We start from the raw sequence: 18,900 nt of genomic DNA, 5'->3' as shown, positions 1-18,900 counted from the left end.
AGAATCTGGTTGCAGATAATAGGCAGGAGGGCTTTTTCTAGAAGCTTAGGGTAAGCAAAATGAATTTGAAATGAGGTCTGATAAGGGTTGAAGAAGTTTTCTTTGGAAGTGATATATGACAACACACAGATTCCACTATGCTGAAAAACCTGTGAAGTAAGGATGCAATAAGTCAATAATAAATGGATCGAGAAATTAATCATGAATTGGAGCCTCAGCAGTTTCAGAGTTCCCACAGCTGGCATGCTGCTTATGGCTCAGCTTAAGTCTTCCTAGGCAAGCTGGATTTTTTCCTAGCACTTGAAAACTGGAGTAATATTATCATGCAAATTAAGAACTGCCTGTTTCCTGAATGTGGGTGCATGCTTATTTTGTCATACTTTGAATGAATATATAGTATATAACGAAAATGCTCTTAAATATTAATTTCTTTTTATTTTGACTTTATTTCCCAGCATCAGAGTAAAACTGTCAAAAATAAAACTGGAATTAAAAATCATAAAATGTGGTATATAAAAAAAAAAAAAACTCGTAGTTACTTTTTTCTGAAGCAACAGCGTCTACATCTATTTATGCATCACTTAATTCCAGTCAACTTCTTGATCTGAATCCAGAAATTTTTCTTCAATTTAGATGTTTGTAAGAAAAAATCGGAAAACAATGACTTCAATTTTGAAAGCTATTTTTGTGCTGTCATCTATTAAAACTGTCTACTATTAGTTATAAAAACAGATAACAGATGCCACTGAAGACACATACCAAAACAGATGCACTATTTGAAATGTACTTGATATGACCTTGTAAAAATGTACATTATATATGTACTCATGTTTGTTTGTTATTTGGTTTTTAGGAGCATTAGCAACTAAGGCCATATTGCTCTGGGGATATGCAGTGGTCATTCCCTGACCTTTCCGCATCCTTCGTATTTGGTGGGCACGGGCTCGAATCCCGGTCTAATCAAGAAGCGTGTGTTACGCACTGCTGCTCCTGCCCACCTGGCTACGGAGGCGCCATGTACTCATGAAAAGCTTAAATTATGAGATTCAGTGTATGAACTAATCTGTGGTAGAATTATATACAGTACTGTGGGTATAGCTATTGATGGAACCATAATTTATCTGGCTTCAATACTATCTTTTGAAATTATCACACGAATGCTTTTTAATGATGTGAATGATAATCAAACAGGACAAGTCCAAATTATGGAGGGGGACGGAAGGAGGACGTACCTCCTATTTCAGACTCTCAGTATTCACTGTTACTTTGGATGTTTGAGACCAGGAATTGTCTCAATGGAAACAAGCCGGTTCTGGACTGATAACCAACGTTTTCACAATATTGCTAGCTTTACATTATCCTTTATTAACTGCAATAGTAATCTGTAGTAACAGACTTCTACTCTGCACGAAACTCTATGTATGACACCTTTGGTATTTCAGAACTCATAGAAGTTCTTGGTTATTTTAATTTAATTAATTTGCAAAATGACACACAAGGAATGCTACCGATCTGTCATCTACAGAGAAAAAATACACAGCAGTCACAGCTATAAATATATAGCATTAAGTAAAAGTTAACATAACTATAATTTGACACTTTTCTGTTGTTTAAAACTGAACAGTAGCATACAACCAATGAAAATAAACTGTGCAGCAACCCACCTCTCATATCAATAGTACAGAGGAATCAAACTACATGCGAGAGACAGAAAAAAGAAAGTTCAATGTTACAGTTCACAGACATAGCACTGTAGTTCCCTCCTGAAAGAAGCTTTGCTTCAAAAAAAATCTTGGATTTGAAATTCAGCAAGAGCTGCAAAGAGAAGGAATCCAAAGTAATGTTATAGTTGGGAAAGGACATTATGCGGTTTCTATTCATACAGTAAATTATATACTATATATAATAATAGGTTTTATTAAACTCATATCGAATACAAGCTCAATTTCTATACTAAATTGTAAGCAGGTGATATATCAGGATTCTCACCAAACCCCCATAATCAAGACCATCCAGTTTTTTTGCAACTAAAATCTTTAATTTCTCGTTTCCATTTTTTTCAGTTTTCTTTAGTTTTTTTCCATTGAAAGAGAAGTAATTACTTCCCTTTCAATGGTAGTTTCTACTTACAAAAATCCACAGGCAACTCCTTTTCTCCACTCTTGACAGAGGTCTTCATGACCTGGCTGGAAACCACTTTTTTAAAAGAACACAAGTTCAAACTCAAATTCTGGAGTCAATATGTTGACACTATCATGTGCATCTAGAATAGCCTAGGAAACCTACACACTTCCTTCATCCTCAACTACTTCCATCAATCCATTAAATTCAAACTGGAAATTGAAGAAAATAGCACCCTGCCCCTCCTGGATATTCTGCTACAAAGAAGTCCTAATGGAATACAAACATCGGTATACAAAAAGCCAACCAATATGGGGCTCATCATTCAGTACATATGCATAATTTTATCCAATAACAATCCCAGAGGGCCAATATATCACATATAAGGTGCAGAGTGGGGTCACCTACTTGGAGAATCCTACCAGCAGCTTCAATCCAACTGGATGAACACAAGAAGGATGTATAGTATGCCAGGCCCAACAAATCAGATACTCAATTTAGGACTTCGGAGATACAACAGTACTCACCACTGATAAAAATTACAAAAAAAGAACCTTTAAGGAGGCTTTCTTCCTCAGGCTTTTTAGTTTTTAGTGGCCTTTATCAACAGAAAACAGGGATCAAATTTTTATGTTCTGAACTTCAACAACTTCAAAAGAACAGTAGAAAATGAAGTGAAGAAAAGGTTACTGATTGTTATAAAACCCCAACATGAGAATACCACCCACCAGACATCACCACAAGAAGAGAAGTAAAAACAGATGGTCACTATCGGAACAAATAAAATGTAACAGTGTCTCTACGTAAGATTTCTGATTTGAGATCATTTTCCCAGCTGAATCTCAACAGTTCAGGACAACAGCCCAGAAGCAGCATAGTCATCTTATGGCCTTTGCCCTCAGGGTGTTCTTTATTCATTGGATAGCCTCACACCATAATCTTACCTTATTATTTTAGTTCTTCCTTGAATTTATTCAAATTATCCACTTCCAAAACAACAGATAGAAGTTTGTTCCAACAATCAACCACCCACCAGCTAAAGGCAAACTTCCACACATCTATCCTGCAACAATCTTTCCTCAATTTGAATTTATGTCACAAAATGAGCAAAAGGAAGATTGTCATCAGCATGTCATGAGCTTGTTCAACCCATTCAAAGCGTTAAACACTTCCCTTAACCCTTTAGGTTAGGAGCATTCCGCAGATTTACAGCTGATTGCTATTAGGAGACACAATCTGATCAGAAAATTCATTTTCTAATTATTCTCTTTATTCCAGCGTAGTCCAGAAGTAAAATGCCTAATAAACAAAGAATAGATGGATAAAAATTATCAAACTGTAATTTCACCAATTATTAAGTTAAACCTAAGTACTAACTTGGTAGATGTTACACATCCTGAACTGCTGCTGCTGCTGTGCTTTGTTTCTTCACTGGTATCCAAAATTCCCACACTGCTAACATAGGTGCTGCTTAATTCTCCCATATCAGTTAAACCATCATCTTCATGCTCAGTAAGGCTTTCACTACTACAGCTGCCAGTTTCACTGATATCAGAGTTCACTCCCCCAATATCTTCCATATCAGATTCACAGTGATCGACAATTTCACCTAATAAAAGATAATTTTGCTGAACACTTTATAAATTCTAACTAAATTAAAAAGCTATTCTCTGAATAAAACAAGGATTAATTTTTTTTTAGCATATACATATATATATATATATATATATATAGGAACTCCTCGACTTACGTAAGGGTTGTGTTCTGCAGAATGCTATATAATTCAGAATTTCCACCATGCTTATGCAGCACTTGCAACTGTGCTCGCTGAATTGATTGAATCAAAAAAGAAATGTTCGACGAACGCCTGAATAGAATTATCTATTGTATATATTCAATTTTTTATCTCATGCACAGGAAAAATTACAAAAGCATGTAATTTAAAAAAATTTCAAAATTATAAAAAAAGAGAGGAGACAAGCATAACATCAGTAAGTTTTATCTCTCGAGCATCACTGCCAGAATCAACCGCTACGGAGGTTGAGGGCTGTGGAGATTTAGAAGGGGTCGGCCGTGCAACCTTACAAAAGAACATATTAAAAGATGGCTGGATGGTGGCTTTTTTCTCTTCATCGTACATTTTTTTGTAGCAAGCAAGCAAGCATATTATTCACCCCTCTGTTAACTTTTAAGAATCGTTCGCTGTCAGGATTCATCTCCTCAAACCTCACCATTGCTGATGCAATTTCACGAAATGCCATTGCCATCTCTCTGGTGGTGAAGCATCTCGGCTCCTCCTTTGGTTCGTCTAGAGGTTCATCATTTCCTTCTCTCACTATTGCTGACTGCAAGTCAATAAGTTCTTCGTTAGATAATCCCTTCTCTTCTTACTCTATCAACTCCTCCATGTCTTTGGCAACAACCTCCAACTGAAGTAGCTCTGCAACCTTTACAATCTTATCTGTAACCTCTTCATATGAATCTTCTTTTTCAAACCCTTCGAAGCCTTTGATGTGGGCATATTTTCTTCCAAGCACTATTTAAACAACTTTTAGTAATTTCCGTCCAGGCCTTATTAATGTTTAAGATGGTGTAGTAAATATTGTATGATTTCCAAAATCTCTTAACGTAAAATTTTTCTCACTGTCTACTGCAGACAATGCCTGGGCAAACATTGTGCATAAATAGTATGCTTTTAAATTCAAAATAACACCCTGATCCATAGGTTGGATGAGTGAAGCCGTGTTTGGTGGTAGAAATGTGAAATCATTTCTACCGCCAAACTGAAATCATTTAGATGCGTAGGATGTCCAGGAGCATTATCTAACAGAAGCAAAACCTTGAGAGGAACGTTGTTGTCTTTACAATATTTTTCAACCTTCGGAGTGAAGCAGCATTTAAACCAATCCTCAAAGACAGATAATTTTATCCATGCTCTCTGGTTCAATTGAAAATGCATGGGTAGGCTGGCTTTATTGATGCCCTTACATGCACGAGGATTTCCTAAAAGGTACACAAGCAGTGGTTTTAATCTGTAATCTCCCTCTGCATTAGCCCCAAGCAAGAGCGTGGCCCTATCTTTTGACGCCTTGAAACCTGGCATTGTATTTTCCTCTTTGCAAATGTATGTTCGATCCGGCATTTTTCCCCAACACATCACAAAATTTCTCTGCAGCTGCAGAATCGGCACTGATGACTTCACCGTATACTTTAACATTGTGGAAAACAGCAAGATACTTGAACCTATTAAACCACCGGTTGCTTGCCATACTTATCCTTAATATTTTTATAAATACTTCTTGCTTTTGCTTGAATGGTCATTAGACTCAGGGGCACTCACTTCTGAATCTGTTCCATCTTCAATAAAACACTTGAATGCTGTTTTGTGATCACTGTTGATCTTAAATGTGTTGATCCTTTAATATTGTTGTTATACGCACACTGGCCCTTAAAATAGGTTGAAGCAGCGAGACCTAATTCCCTTGCAATAGATGACAAACTTTGTCCTACTTCACACTTCTTAGTCATTTTCATCTTCCATTTCTAAATCAATTTTGTTTCGTTTCCTGGCACTACCACGACTTGCACTTTTCGTTGGTCCCTTTTCCTTCATCATTGTAATATGTAAATAGGAATGAAGAGAAGTTTCTGAAAATTTGTTTTTTATATGATTGAAGATTTCAGTGACGGGGAACTCATTTCACTATAATAGTGTAAAAACCCACACGACTACAGTTATCGGTATTATCACAAATGCAATAAGATTGAGTTTACTATCTGTTTATAATTAGATGCACTAACAGAAAAGCCCAATAAACCGGAAAGTGCAAATTGTGTTTGTTTTATGGTCATGACCTCCAGAAACATGCTTTAAAAATTATCACAAAGGCGCTCAAAATTGATTCTTATAACGGGAACATATGACCTTTTAGAGAGATCTTAGTAATAAGAAAAATTTTCAACTTCCAAGGACTTGGAACAAATTAAAAAAAACAACAAAAAAAAAAAAACCAACCCAGTATGTTATTGGGTTCACATTACGATATTTTCATGATACCTCCATTTATTCCTGCGGAATGCAAAATATGTTTCCACGATTTTCTTAAGTGTGCACTGGCCAGCAAAAACTTACATAAAGTTGAGTATTACATAAGTCAGGGGAAAACATTAACACCCGTGTTATAGCTTAAAATAAAATGTATCCAGTTTTTTAAACATGAATGTGCAATGACTAAAAGATTACAAATCAAGCAGGAGTTTTTATGCTATTTATTATAAAAATTTATACAGTGTTCCTCAACATAGGTAAGAGATAATGTTTCAGGACTACTTATGTAAGTTGATTTTTACGTAACTTGAGAATGACTAATAAAATATTGCTATATCCCTCATTTGCCAAAATTACAAGAACTACATAATATCCTCAAAAGAATGAAAAAAAAAAAAAAAAAAAGCTATATACAATAACTATCTGTATAGAACTTCACAGGATTAAGTTACAAGAGATGCTGTCACGCCTTACGACGTGCGAATGAAGCGTGCACTACACAATGATAGTTTGATGCGAAATCATCAAAAATTGAAGGACAACGTGAATTAACTTCATAACGTGTAACAAATATTACATACAAAATGCAAATAAAAGCTCCCACTTTGCTCCCAAACAAAACTGAACTGACTCTACAATTCAGAAAGAAAGGAAGGAAAAGACGTAGAGATGAAGGGCTACAGCAGAGGTTCCCAACTTTTCTCGGTAATTTTTTCACTGCACCCCTAGGCCAAAAGAATTACCTAACACAGTGGTTTTCGACCTTTTAATATATACTTATATAATAATTTCATTCTTTATATAGAGGTACTAAATAAAGATCAATTATAGATCACCACAAAATTAAAAAGATACGGTACAATGGATATTGTACTGTACCCTTTTAATAATGAAATAAATCTAGAAATTTCAAAAAAAAAAATAATAACTTTAAGTAACTTAAACCCAAATTACACGGCACTCCAAGAATGTTGTTGTGGCATCCTATTGTGCCACGGCACCTGAGTTGAAAATCACTAGGCTAGAGTGTAATTCTCTGAAGAAATAGTCGATGGGACACAGTCCATGTGGTTTGAACGATGTGGGGGGTTGTATGAAGCACTTCGACATAGTTCGCCTGTCTCAAACATGTTGTAGAATATTTCTTCAGAATTTTTAAAGGAAAATAAAATATTACCTGTAGTTTACCTAGATCAGTGAGGTCCAACCTATGGCCTGCACAGAAAGTGAACTAAAACAGCATTTTAGGGAGTTGCATCATTGCATGTACAGGCATGAAAGCGTCGAGCTCGGCTGTACAAAACGTGTACATGTAGTCCAGTGTAGTAATACAGTGAAACTTCTCCTAACGGACATTTTCAAATTCCCCAACTCACCTCCATTGGTTTTAACGTGTTTTCAGCTTCTGTCTAGTGGACATTCTCTGTAATGGACGTGGACAGGCAATCTGCACTGTTTCGTTTAGATTAGCACTTAATTTGATCTCCCCATAACGGACAGCAGGCGAGCTCACGGCCCTTTTTCTAGCAACTTTTCTTCCACGTATTGCCTCAATCGTGTGTTTATTTTCTATTTCCGATTCTCTGAATTTTATCAAGGTTTACGTCGTGGTTCTGAACCCTTTTTCAAGAATTTTAAGGCACGTGTAAAACTTCTATGTCTTCTCATAAACATTTAACTTTAAAAGATAAAGTCTAACTCATTAATGAGTATGATCGGCAAAAAAATAGTGTTCGCAATCTCGCTGCAAAATTCAAAATCGGGAAGACGCAGGTAAGTGACATCCTAAAGAAAAAAAATGAACTGCTCAAACAATTTTGGCAACACGGAAATGACCAGGTTCAAAAATCATTCCCGAAAACTGTTGGACTTCAAATTGACAATGTTACGTATGAGTGGTTTTGTCGCGAACGTGCTAAAAAAATTCCCATTAATGGGCCTATTATTAGGGAAAAGGCTTTGGAGGTTGCGAAATCTATGGGAGTAAATGAGTTCAAAGCTTCTGTGGGATGGCTAGACAAGTTCAAAACTCGGCATAAAATTTCTTGGAAAACTGTAAGTGGTGAAGGTGGATCTGTTGATACTGGGGTTGTAACAGAGTGGACCGTCAAATTGGAAGATTTATGTCGTGATTTTGAAGCTAAGGATATTCACAACTGTGACGAAACAGGGTTGTTTTTTAAAGCTCTTCCTGAAAAAACAATGAGTCTACAAAACGAAAAGTGTCAGGGCGGAAAAATTTCTAAGGAACGCTTGACTGTACTATTGTGTACAAATATGCTGGGAGACTTCGAACAACCTCTTGTTATAGGAAAACCACAAAATCCTCGTTGTTTCGAGGGCATAAAGTTGAATCTTTTGAATGTTGACTGGAAGTCTAATAAAAAAGCGTGGATGACACGAGATATCATGAGCAAATGGATAAGTCACTTTAACCAAAACACGATTTGTCAAAACAGAGAAAAATTATTCTTTTCATGGATAATGCTGCATCTCACCCGCACATTGAATTGTCCAACATTCAAATCGTTTTTCTGCCACCAAACACATCTGCAGAGTGTCAGCCCTTGGATAAAGGGATAATAAAACATTTTAAACTTCACTACAGAAAATGTGTTTTAAGACATCTCATTGCAAACATGAACGATGTAACATGTGCGAGTGACCTTGCAAAGAAAATCAGCATCCTAGATGTGATTCAATCGATTTCTTCTTCAGTAAACGCAATTAGAAAACAAACTGTCGTGAACTGTTTTGTAAAGTCTGGCTTCTCAAACGCAAAAATTGAAGTTGTGAACAGCAATGTGGAGCACCAAGAAGAACAAGAACTTCAGCATCTATTGATAATGTACGATACTTCCGCTACAAGTGACCCTGGCTACAAAGATATAGACTCGAACCTCACTGCAGAAGATGGTGCTCTAGATATCAATGACATGATCATCGATATTTTTCAAGACGTTCCTCATGAGGATGAAGAAATGGAAGGAGGTCATTCTGTTGAAGAACATATTAACAACGAACCACCGATGAAAATAGAAGAAATGCTCATACAAATCAATCGTTTAAAAATGTTTTTCGCCGCTGAAGAAGATACTGAAGGACTTTCGATGGTTTCTTCACTCCAAACAAATGTTAAAAACAAAATTATCAGCCGGAAGAAGGTGCAGAAGAAAATAAGTGATTACTGCATGTATTTTTCTTAAGATAAAGTCATAATATGCATAGCACAATTGTATGTATATTATTTACAAAAATATTGTGCAAAATCTGTATATAATTTAATTTAATTTTACATTAAACGTTTAACGATTTTACTTTATCTCTTGTGTATGTAATTGTATATTATTTACAAAAATATTGTTCAAAATCTGTATATATTTTAATTTTACATTAAACGTTTAACGATTTTTCTTTCTTTCATTTTTTTTTCTCCCCCAGACTTCTTGTTAGCGGACACTTCTTTCTAACGGACACATTTTCGTTCCCCATGGCTGTCCGTTAAAGGGAAGTTTCACTGTATACAGGCATCAATCTTTTCATATAGTGAAATTCTACTATTTTTGATATAACTTGTTCATTGTATTGAATTAAAAAAATCATCATTAAAAATACTCCAAAAGAGGAAAGGGGATTTGGAGTGTCATGTTTTTAATCAAACGTGGACTGAAGACTATTTTTTCATTGAGTACAGTCAGTCCTCGTATAATATGTGTTTACACTACACGAATTCGATCATACACGATTTATAAATAGGGGAACGATATCTTATATAACACAAACCGAATTCGCTTATGCACGATTCACCTTTGTGTTTACAAGAAATGGCAGTCGAACGCGGAATCACCCCAACTGAACACAACACGATAGGAATGAAGAGAATATTCTGAAAATGTATTTATGTGTTTTATATCAGTGAAGGGGAAACACATTTCACCATAATAACAAAAAACCAACACAATTCCAGCTATCGCTAAAATGCAACTGGAAATTGTTTTTATTGTTTTATGGTAGTAACCCCTAAAAATGTGCTTTAGTAAAATGTGAGGTGTTAATAGTGTATCTCTGCCTTTACGGTGTTGTTTATTCAGTTTCTACACATGCGCAGCTTTGTTTATGTGTATCAAGCGTGCCTCCTCGTTTTATAATTGTGCTTTATTCCCTAAAAATGAGTAAAATACTTAAAAGGTATGAAAAGGAAGCGTCCTGGTGAAGACACTACAGATTCAATTACAAAATTGAATCTGTAGAAAAAGAAAAGCAATATCGATAAACATAGGCGGACTGGGTCAAAAATTCTTACCCGGGAAAATTTGTAGTGGCCTCATACTATGGTTTATGGCCAAAATCACACCGGCCTCCGGCTCACCGGAGTTTCCCCGGTAAGGCTTATGGCCAGTCCGTCTCTGTCGATAGAGAAAAAAATATGAAATTGTGAAACGCTTTGAGCGAAATGAAAGACCGTGTGATATTGCACGTGCTACAGACCTAAATGAGACAACGCCGAGAATTACAAAGAATGCAGAGAAAATAAAAACAACTTTCACAGCAGGAACAACTCAAAGTGTAATTAAAATCCATTAGATTAAGACACAAAGAATTGGAAGAGATGGAACGGCTGTCATCTTTTTGGATAGAAAATCAAACAAAAAACAAGTTTGCTTATGATAGAAGCAAAAGCATTAGCAATATTTTATTACGTAATAAAATATGTAAGTATTTTATTACGATTATTTATTGTGTTTGGTAATGTTTTGGTTACAAATGTGTGTTCAATCTTGGGTGGTCGGCAATTAACCCTATTTTTCCCATAGGGCCTGTTATTTATATTGCACGACGGTTTCTAGGAACACAACTATCGTGCTATACGAGGACTGACTGTACAACGAAAATACAGTGTGTTTGGTGTGTACGGAGATTGTGTCAGTTTTCAAAGAATACAACTTAAAATGATGCTATGATTCCAAGCATATAATCAATATAAAGGAGTGTTGCTAAAAGAATAAGTGTTCAAAGTTACAAAACAAATTAAGAAGACCACACTGAAAAAATATTAGTCAAGAAATTTATCTTCTGTAAGGGCCAGTTATCCAGTTACACATTTGATCACTTTTGGAAGTAAACTGTTCAGTGACTGTGGATTTGTTAAATGTCATTTTAAAAGTTGCGGAAGAAATTTGTCCAGAGAAACAAAACGATACAAGGCATTACTTTGTCTTGACAAACAACTGTGCGAAGAGTAGAAGATACTGGAAAGAACTGGTTCGAAAAACTTTTGGAAAACATAAAACAAATGAAATATTTTAGTGTGGTACTGGATGACAGTGCTGATGTAAATGACAAAGCCTAACTCATCTTCATACATGGAATTAATGATAATTTTGTACCAGTCGAAGATTTAGTTGATCTACAGAGTATTCACGAAACAATTATAGGTGAAAGTCTTTTTGAAAATTTTTGTCAATCTATTGAAAAGTTAGGATTAAATATTGAAAACCTGGTAAGAGTCAACACTAATGGTGCAAAGAATATGACTGGTAAAAACACTGGACTTATGGGTAGAATAACCAAGAAAATGATAAATATCAGAGCTGAACATCCGATTGGAATTCACTGCATTGTGCATCAAGAAGCTGTGTATTGGATCTCCACCACGTTATGAATGTGGTTATTTCAACTGTAAATTTTACGACTACATGGCCTTAATCGTGTATGTTTCAACAGTTTCTTTCAGAAATTGAAGCTGAATACAAAGATGTAATTTTACATAGTGCAGTGAGATGGCTTAGTTGAAAGTGTTATATCGTTTCTTTAAACTGCATCACGAAATTGCTATTTTTATGACAGAAAAAGCGAAACCAATAAAATAACTATAAAATAAGGAGAGGCTGTTTAACCTTACAATTCTTACAGACATTTCCAGTCATTTAAATGCTCTTAATTTAAAACTACAAAGGAGAGGAAAATTGGTCCCTGATTTGTATGGTAACATTAAATCATTTCAGAATAAGTTATTATTTAAATCCAAAATTGAGCAAGACAATTTAGTTCACTTTGAATGTTGTTCTGAGCTAAAAGAGAAACACGTACTTCCAAAGAATCATTGCCTCTCGTTATTACAATTACTTTTTGATGAGTTTGAAAATCGACTTGCTGATATAAGATCCCATGAAAAAGACATCATGGGATTAATTCAATGCAATTAATTCAATATATTTGAAGCCTTCTGTTGTTTTTAAATGCAAATATTGTAATAAAAAGTAAAAATTCAGATTAAGAGGCAGAAATTTATGGTCGTTATAGAGAAATCCTTTTATTTTCAAGGTCACCATACTGAATGTAAAATAGCATTAGGTTAATGAGAAATTGGCAGGGACCAACACATAGGATGCTAAAAATACGGTCGCTGTAAAGAGCTTCGACTGTATAAAGCATCAGAAATGGGTGAATAAATGAATTATTTTCAAAAAGGTAAAAAAATTTAGCAACCTCACCCCCATGATGTGTTGCACTGTCATAAGTTCCTGTAAATTTGAGTTAGTTTGATTTTCTGATAATGTGAGAATCAATAAGTACTTGCTCAACCTGTGAGCACTGAAGTACAATGTGGGAATTGAGTGGGTACAGATGTGCAAGATAAGTATGTCCAATACATGCCATTAGATTTAAGCAGGAGTTAAAGTCTCATAATCGTATTTTATTTGATTTGGGTTACTACAGGATCTGAGGCTTTCTAAGCATTAAACATTGACAACAGTAATATGCAATAAGATAAATAAATAAGGTTAATTTCCTATGAGCTTTTGCTGAATATTTTAGAAAAGAGCTAATAAAATACTGCAGGAACTTAGGAAGCAAAAAATGTTTTTCGCTTAAACATCTGTTACCATATTTTATTATTAAAATCAAAAACTAAATTCAAATCTAGTGCGATAATAATATGGCATCATATAACTTTGACAATGATTCTGAATTATGGTTAGGAGATTTATTCCTTTTATACAATGAAAATTACGTTCTTGTTACAGAATCAGTAAATGTGAATAATTTTGCTGCTACATAGTGATAACGAATTTGCTGTGCTCGAGGATAATATAGTGCTCATTTGTAAACTTTTCTAGCAAAAGCTGTTTGAAATATGCCATTTTCGTTTATGTAAATAAATTTCCTAATACATCACTGTTTTCTTTTATTCTGTATTTATTATTATTATTATTATTATTTTTTACCTTCACTGAGCTCAGAGTCTTCCTGGCTAGTGCTACTCATTTTCCTTCTGCGTCGCAACATTCTCAAATGGGAAACTGACCTTTTCTTCCTTCTAGTTTTTTTAACAGCTGATCTCTAAAAAAAAAAAAAAATATATATATATATATATATATACATATTTATATATAACCATACAAATAAATTAGAAAGAGTTAAAATAAAAAATAAAATAATGCCAGCAGTATGGCAAGACAAGAGCGAAAATAGTCGAAATTATACCTAAATTAAATCAAACCAAGCAGGGAGGGAAGAGAGGCGTAACAAGAGTAAAAATATTGCAGCACAAACTTTCTAAAATAATTTAGAAAATCTAAATGTAAGAATAATAAATTCATTGAATTTTAAAAGCCAATTAAATAGAAATTTAACGATGCCCCCTCTGACGGGCACCAGGTCCAAATTTATGTGAAATATCACCAACAGAGATGTAAACCACTACAATAAAACAAAACAAAAATAAACCAAAAATAGACTGACCATTACGCCCCATCTCGTCAAAGGACCACAAGGCCAATAATGGTCAGGGAATTGCTGCATTTCGAACGCTAGACAAATCACCGCAAAGGAGAATCGATCGAAAGATCAGTCCGCCACCCGATCCTCAGATCGAACCACCAATGCGGGGGACTTGAAATGCAGCGATTCCCTGAATTATTTTAGAGAGTTTCTGCTGCAATATTTTTACTCTTGTTACCCCTCTCTTCCCTCCCTGCTTGGTTTGATTTAATTTAGGTTTAATTTCGACTATTTTCGCTCTTGTCTTGCCATACTGCTGGCATTATTTTATTTTAACTCTTTCTAATTTATTTGTATGGTTATATTTCAAGCATCATGTAGAGGAATATGCTTTTTGCTGTCTCTGATGTATACTGTACCTTTTTATTTTTATTATGAAAGATTCTGTTTCTAACTATTTTAAACATTATTCAAATATATATATATATATATATATATATATATTTTTTTTTTTTTACACAAGGCTAAATATATCGTACAACATGTTATTTGTGTATCACACAAGTACATTCTTCCTGCTTCATATTATGTTATGGTATCTTTTTCTATATTTTTTGACAGCAGTTTTGTTTTTTTTTAAATTTTTTTTTTTTACATTGAATTGGATAAACTTATTTTATTCATTAAGAATTACCAAATTTATTATATACCTTATCAAGTGAAATTTCCCACTCGAAAATCTATTATGAAATTATCAAAGTCATTCAAAATGTCTCATGGGACAGACTACTTTGAATGACATTTATAATACAGTAGAGCATCAGTTATTCAGAATAATTAGTGTCAGACCCCTTCTTATTTGATCGTAAGGTAAGATTAAATTTATTTAATTTAATTTAAGATTAAATTTATTTAATCTAACCTTATGATTGTAATTTAATGTAATTATTTAATTTAATGTTAAAACTACGCGTTTTATTTTCATTTGCATTTTATCACAAAAAATGAGAAAAAATAATAAACTGCACAGTTTCGAGCTGATATTATTCTTACTGAATCTGGAGCTAAACTAATTTGAAATTCACTCATGGTTTCCAAGAAAACCTAGTAGTCTCTGATATTTTTCTAAAAGCACATTTCTGAAGGTTAAATAGAATTCTAGAGGTCACAATCATAAAACAATTTGCAGTTTTCTGTTTATTGGGTTTCTTGTTTGTACAATCTGTTATAAACAGGTAGTAACGATCTTTTACTTATTAGAACAAAATTCAATTTGCAAATGTGATCACTATAACTCACGCTTGCTGTACCTACCATTAATAAAAAAAAGGAAAAAAGATCAGCCTTTCAAATTATTCCAGATAACTGTCGTTCTACTGTAACTGCTTCTTTCTGTGCATTTAAAATAGAAAAAGTTTCCAGTTTAAAAGTGCTGCCAAACAAAAAAATAAAAGATGCTGTAAACATAATAAGGAACAGGAAGAATGTACCTACATTGTGTATGAGCAAAATTTATTGCAAAATCATTCTGAATGGTCCCATGGGATTATTTTGAATGATTTTTATTTTTTTTTAATCTCATTGCTTTTCAGATACATTGTGCATAATTTTCTAAAATTATGAACGCATACTTTTGTAATCTCTATTAGATTCCAACTAAACAAAAATGTAAATTACTTATACGAGACCTGGCCTTTTATGAACAAGTATGTTTAATTTTCTTTTAGGAATTAATATGCACTTCAGTATATTTTTTTTGTTATTAATAATCCTGAAAATTAACAATGAATGTTTCTGATGAGGTACATGTTCAATTTAGCAGTTAAGAAAGCTAAATGTTAGAAAAAGGAATAAGATTTTAAATGACTTACTCGACTATGTTCTTTGTTTTCTCCAGTATGTTTGGTAGTAACTTTTGTAACATGTGGAATAGATGATGAAATAGGGGAAGTAGAAACATTTTCAACTTCTGCAAGGAAAGGAGAAAAAATAATTTTAAGGAAGGAATAATGAATAATAAAGTAATATTTGATTTCTAAACTAAGTTTACAGTTTGAAAATGAAACTATACCTCACTAAAATATTATATTCTGTACAAAAATTGAGTGAATGGTAAAAATAAATAAAAAAATAAACCAAATAAAAACAATGTGATAAAATAATATTTTTAAAAGATTTAAACTTTTATGAAATATATCTTGAATGGAAAACAGCACTACACCAAGAAATTATTCATACATTTTCATTTTTTAAGATACACTTAAGGGTCATAATAGGACCCAGAAACCACATTGCATATTTTAGTGTCAAAAGTGAATTAAAGGAGGGAGGGGGTGTATCTCTTAAGTATAAGGTATGGCTAAAAAGAAACAAGGAATATTTTTAAAACCATTTATTTTAAATACAACAATTTCAATTCTATCCCCTTCAAAGTACTCTCCGGCACGCCTATGCAGCTTTCTGTTTGCAATTTCCAAGATCTAAAGCAGCAATGGAAGTCCCTGGAAGGCACTGCCTTTAATTGCCACAATGTGTTCCTCTGAATGTTTACTAAGCCCTCAAATTGTTTTCCTTTGAGATGGATTTTAATTTTTGGTAACATAAGGCACATGAAAAATAAGGCAGGTGCTCCAATGTAGTATCTTGTTTTTCATTAAAAACTCTATTCGACAGAGAAATGACAAAGTGCATTGTCATGACACAAAAACCATTTGTAGATCTATAAATTGGACTGTGTAGTAGTACTAAGAAAAAAAAAAAAAAAAAAAACAATTTCACACAACCATTCCCTCTAAAAGTTTCTCCAGCAGTTCCTTCTTGAATTTATTTAAGCTATCAACTTCCACAGCAACAAATGGATGTTTGTTCCAGCAATTCACCACCCACTGGCTAAAGGCAAATTTCCGCACATCTATTCTACAACTGTTTTCCCTCAATTTGAATTTATGTCCCCTCAGGTTCGTAATCTGAGCAAGCGGAAGAATCCCATCAGAATTCAGAGTGCTCAACCTATTCAAGGTCTTATACACCTCAATCAGATCACCTCGCAAATGCCTAGTCTCCAGACACTGCAATTTGCAGAAATTAAGCCTTTCTTGGTAAGAGGACCCCTTTGTTCCCCTCACCAATCTTGTTGCCCTTTTCTGTACTCATTCTAGCAACTCTACATCCTTTCTAAAATGAGGCCTTCAGACCTGTACATAGTACTCAAGGCATGGCCTGATCATTGCCTTATACAAAGAGATAATCACCTTCTTTTCCCTGCTAGCAAAATTCCTGTATATCATTGACTAATCCCCATGACCTGCTCTGGCAGCCTCTCTGCATTGCTCAGAAAACTTCATATCTGACTGCACAATAACTCCCAAGTCTTTTTCATTTTCTACCACCCGAAGTGTAGTACCACGCAGTTGGTATGTTCCTCTGGGGTTACTTCTACCCATATGCAGTACTTTACATTTGTCAATGTTTAAACTTCAGTTGCCACTTCTCAGCCCATCTGCCCAAATTTTCTAGATCCCATTGCAGTAGCACACTGCCGTTAACAACGCGTGGCCCTAGAGTTGGAGATGTGGTCACGGGCCTGCAAGTCACACCTATCTAAGGCACTGGCAGGGTAACCGTATTTTGCCAGATCTGTTTTTACCTTAACGATCTCAGTGCTCCTTTCATCCACAAAACTGGAGTGGGTCCAGGCGCAAGTTAGTAATGCCCAAGCAGTGCCAAGAAGTTGGCTGCGACATGTGCTGACCAGTAGTTGGTGAATTGGCCAGCAATAGACTGACTTATTTTAACGCGTGCCCTCGCTCTGGATCAAGGAACCTTTGAAAGAAGAGCACTGCCCGACTCCAGTTCAATTGCGAATTGAAGGAAGGGCGACATAGAGTTGAGGTGACAAAAAAGTTGGTCTCCTGACCTGCAAAGGAATGATCACAAACAAGTCATCCATGTAGCGACACCAAAAGGCTATAGGATGTGGCAGACCCACAAATGCGTGACTCTCCAGTTCCTCCACTGCAATGTTTGCTGTGACTGAGCTAAACAAGTGCACCCATTGCTATACCGTGAATTTGCCATTAAAGGGTATCACTGTACATAATGGCACCACCAGATGTTGTCGGCAGTTAAGGAAGTTCTGCTGCTCAGGGTCACTAGTTTCATGTACGTAGCAGCCAGTGCAGTCGTGGCAGGAAATGCAGTACACCAAGCCACTCCACAGGAGTGGGGGAATTGGTGTCTTAACTGCTCAGAACCCTGAGCAGTTAAGACCAGTAAGGCCTGTGTCTAGTCTTAACAGCTCAGAACCCTGAGCAGTGCCAACTTCTTGGCACCGTGCGGGCCTTACTAACCCGCACCTAGACCCAGTCCAGTTCTGTGGATGTAAGTTGCCCTGAGATCATTAAAGTAAAAGCAGATCTGGTAAAATGTGGCTACCCTGTCAGTGCCTTAGATAGGTGCGACCTGCAGGCTGCCAATCCTAGGGCTACATGCAGTGATGATACCACCTCGACCACCTTTAACCCATACTACTCGAAACCCTCACAACAACTTTCTAGGGTCTTACAGGCTCACAGGATAAAGTGCTTGCAGCTTCCGAGCAGAAGGTTGTGGTCCATCACTTTGAGTGTTAAGACACCAATTCCCCCACTCCTACAGGGTAGCTTGGTGAACATTTCCTGCCGTGACTGCTATGTAGGTAAAACTGGCAGAAGACTCGGAAATAGAGTCTCTGAGCATGAAAAAGCAATTCGTTCTGTGGACATTGAACACTTCTGGTCCACTCGGCACAACATCCACCCACGCTGCAATGTTGAGATTATTGACCAATTCTGCCACTACCGTCGTCGTGTCTGTTTGGAATCACTCTACACACATGTTGCAGCGATTCATTTAACCAAAACAGAGGAGGTCAAAACCATCCCATCACTGAGGCAACCATCCTTCTAAATGACAAACAGCACCTGTAGCCTAGCTAAGCGTTACAGCTACAATTGCAAGTCTCTACT

General features: G+C 35.3%; 1 protein-coding gene across 2 annotated transcripts in view; it reads right to left on the bottom strand.

Annotated features, from left to right (window-relative positions):
* Smg5 (Smg5 nonsense mediated mRNA decay factor) overlaps positions 1-18,900 on the bottom strand; it is a 241,817-nt gene that overhangs the window by 98,869 nt on the left and 124,048 nt on the right. For both annotated transcript variants that reach the window (XM_090373113.1, XM_090373114.1), the window contains 3 exons: positions 15,766-15,863; positions 13,399-13,513; positions 3,499-3,730 (listed from right to left, as the gene is read on the bottom strand). In XM_090373113.1, the coding sequence (XP_090229239.1) occupies positions 3,499-3,730; positions 13,399-13,513; positions 15,766-15,863 (445 nt within the window). The remainder of the gene's footprint in view (positions 1-3,498; positions 3,731-13,398; positions 13,514-15,765; positions 15,864-18,900) is intronic.

This window comes from Mastigoproctus giganteus, chromosome 5 (assembly GCF_048544385.1).
Source record: "Mastigoproctus giganteus isolate SK-2022 chromosome 5, ASM4854438v1, whole genome shotgun sequence".
Lineage (NCBI taxonomy): Eukaryota > Metazoa > Arthropoda > Arachnida > Uropygi > Thelyphonidae > Mastigoproctus > Mastigoproctus giganteus.
Note: the sequence above shows the minus strand (reverse complement) of the source record. Positions and strands in the feature narration are given on the sequence as shown.